The sequence below is a fragment of the Egretta garzetta genome, unplaced genomic scaffold, assembly GCF_000687185.1.
Source record: "Egretta garzetta isolate BGI_Z169 unplaced genomic scaffold, ASM68718v1 scaffold567, whole genome shotgun sequence".
Lineage (NCBI taxonomy): Eukaryota > Metazoa > Chordata > Aves > Pelecaniformes > Ardeidae > Egretta > Egretta garzetta.
Window position 1 is genome coordinate 107,442 of NW_009260348.1, and position 1,429 is coordinate 108,870.

Genomic DNA, 1,429 nt, shown 5'->3' on the forward strand with positions numbered 1-1,429 from the left:
ACAAATTACCTGCTTCTTGGGTCTGATTAGCTTCTCACACCCCGCACCCACGCAGAGCGGGTGAGTCCGGACATGGGACCCACTCCAAGAAGCTGCCAGGGTCCTCTGCACCCCCCCAGTGGGCAGGGGGTTCCCCAGGGGGAGAGGGACCACCGGGCACCCTGCACCCGACCTGTGCTGGCAAGGGGATGGGGTCAGGCGTGCCCAGAGTGGGTGCTTGGGCTCAGCATCGCCTCCCCCCTGCCAGGCCCCCGGGCGAAGGGGGAGAAGCCCCCTGGGAAGGAGCCACGGGGCAAAGCCAAGGTGCAGCACATGGACCCCCCCCAGCCGGAGCACGACTTCCTCGGCTGCATGTCCAAGTAGGTGCAGGGGGGCTGTGCGGAGACCCGGGGGGGCCTGGACGTGCCGGGCACGCCAGAGCAGATGCTCCCCCTCAGTTCCCACTGCCACAAACTCATCCTTTTTCTTTGGCGGGGGGTGGGGGGGAATTACAGGCGCTCGGGCCTTCCTCGCTGGATCCTGGCTGCCTGCCTCTTCCTCTCCATCATGGTGATGCTGTGGCTGAGCTGTGCCAGTTTGGTGACTGCCCCCGAGCAGCACGTCAAGACCCAGGTAGGGGGTGAGTGGTGCTCAGTGCAGCCCAGGGTGGGGGCCCTACAGGGGTCCCCGACACCCTGGGTCTTGCTGTCGCTGCTGGGTGAGACATGGCCAGGGTGTTTGTGGTCCCCGGCCACCATGCTGGGCTTGACAGCATGTCCGTGCTGCACGGTACGTCCCCCGGCAGCCCCACGGTGTTCCCAGTCTGGGGACAAGGGGGTCCTGTCCCCTGCTCCGGGGCTGCACGGTCCTCTCTGCCTCTCTTCCAGCCTCTGAGCATCAACGGGGACAAGGAATACTTGGAGGACTTGGACAGCCCCTGCGCCTTCCCCCTGCCGCCCGTCATCGCCGTCACCCTGTGCCCTGCGCACGGCGGCGAGGACGCGGGGCCGCTGCCCCTCAAAGTCGACCTGGACAAGACCGTCCTGTAGCTCTCCCACCCCTTCCCGTCACCTCCATGCCACCTCCCTGTCACCATCCCCATGGCATTGTCCCTGGTCCCTCTCCGCCACCCCTCCGGCTGCCCCATGTCCCCAGCTCCTGGAGGGGCATCTCTGGCTCTGGCACGGGGGGACCGGGGGTGTGATCTGGCTCGGTCCCGCTCTCCTCCCTGGGGACGGCCGCTGCGGAGGAGGCTCCCAGGAGCCGGGCAGCGGCTTTGCCTCCTCTGTAGATGTGCTGTTTGCTGGGATCCTGGTTTCCAGCGCTTGGGAGCCAAGAGAGGAGCTGCCAGAGCGGGGAGGCCGGGGGGAGCCCATCCTCGTAGCGGGGCGGTCTGTCTCCTCCCGATCGGAGCCCCCGGGGCCCCGCAGCCCTCCGGGCATGGGTCCAG

At 67.8% G+C, this 1,429-nt stretch overlaps 1 protein-coding gene across 1 annotated transcript in view; it reads left to right on the forward strand.

The window, feature by feature from the left end:
* The window catches only part of TMEM59L (transmembrane protein 59 like), a 4,167-nt gene extending 3,139 nt beyond the window's left edge, over positions 1 to 1,028 (forward strand). Inside the window, exons 4-6 of the mRNA XM_009642765.1 lie at positions 199 to 359; positions 495 to 612; positions 867 to 1,028. Of these exons, the coding sequence (XP_009641060.1) occupies positions 199 to 359; positions 495 to 612; positions 867 to 1,028 (441 nt within the window). The remainder of the gene's footprint in view (positions 1 to 198; positions 360 to 494; positions 613 to 866) is intronic.
* Positions 1,029 to 1,429: the final 401 nt, after the last annotated feature.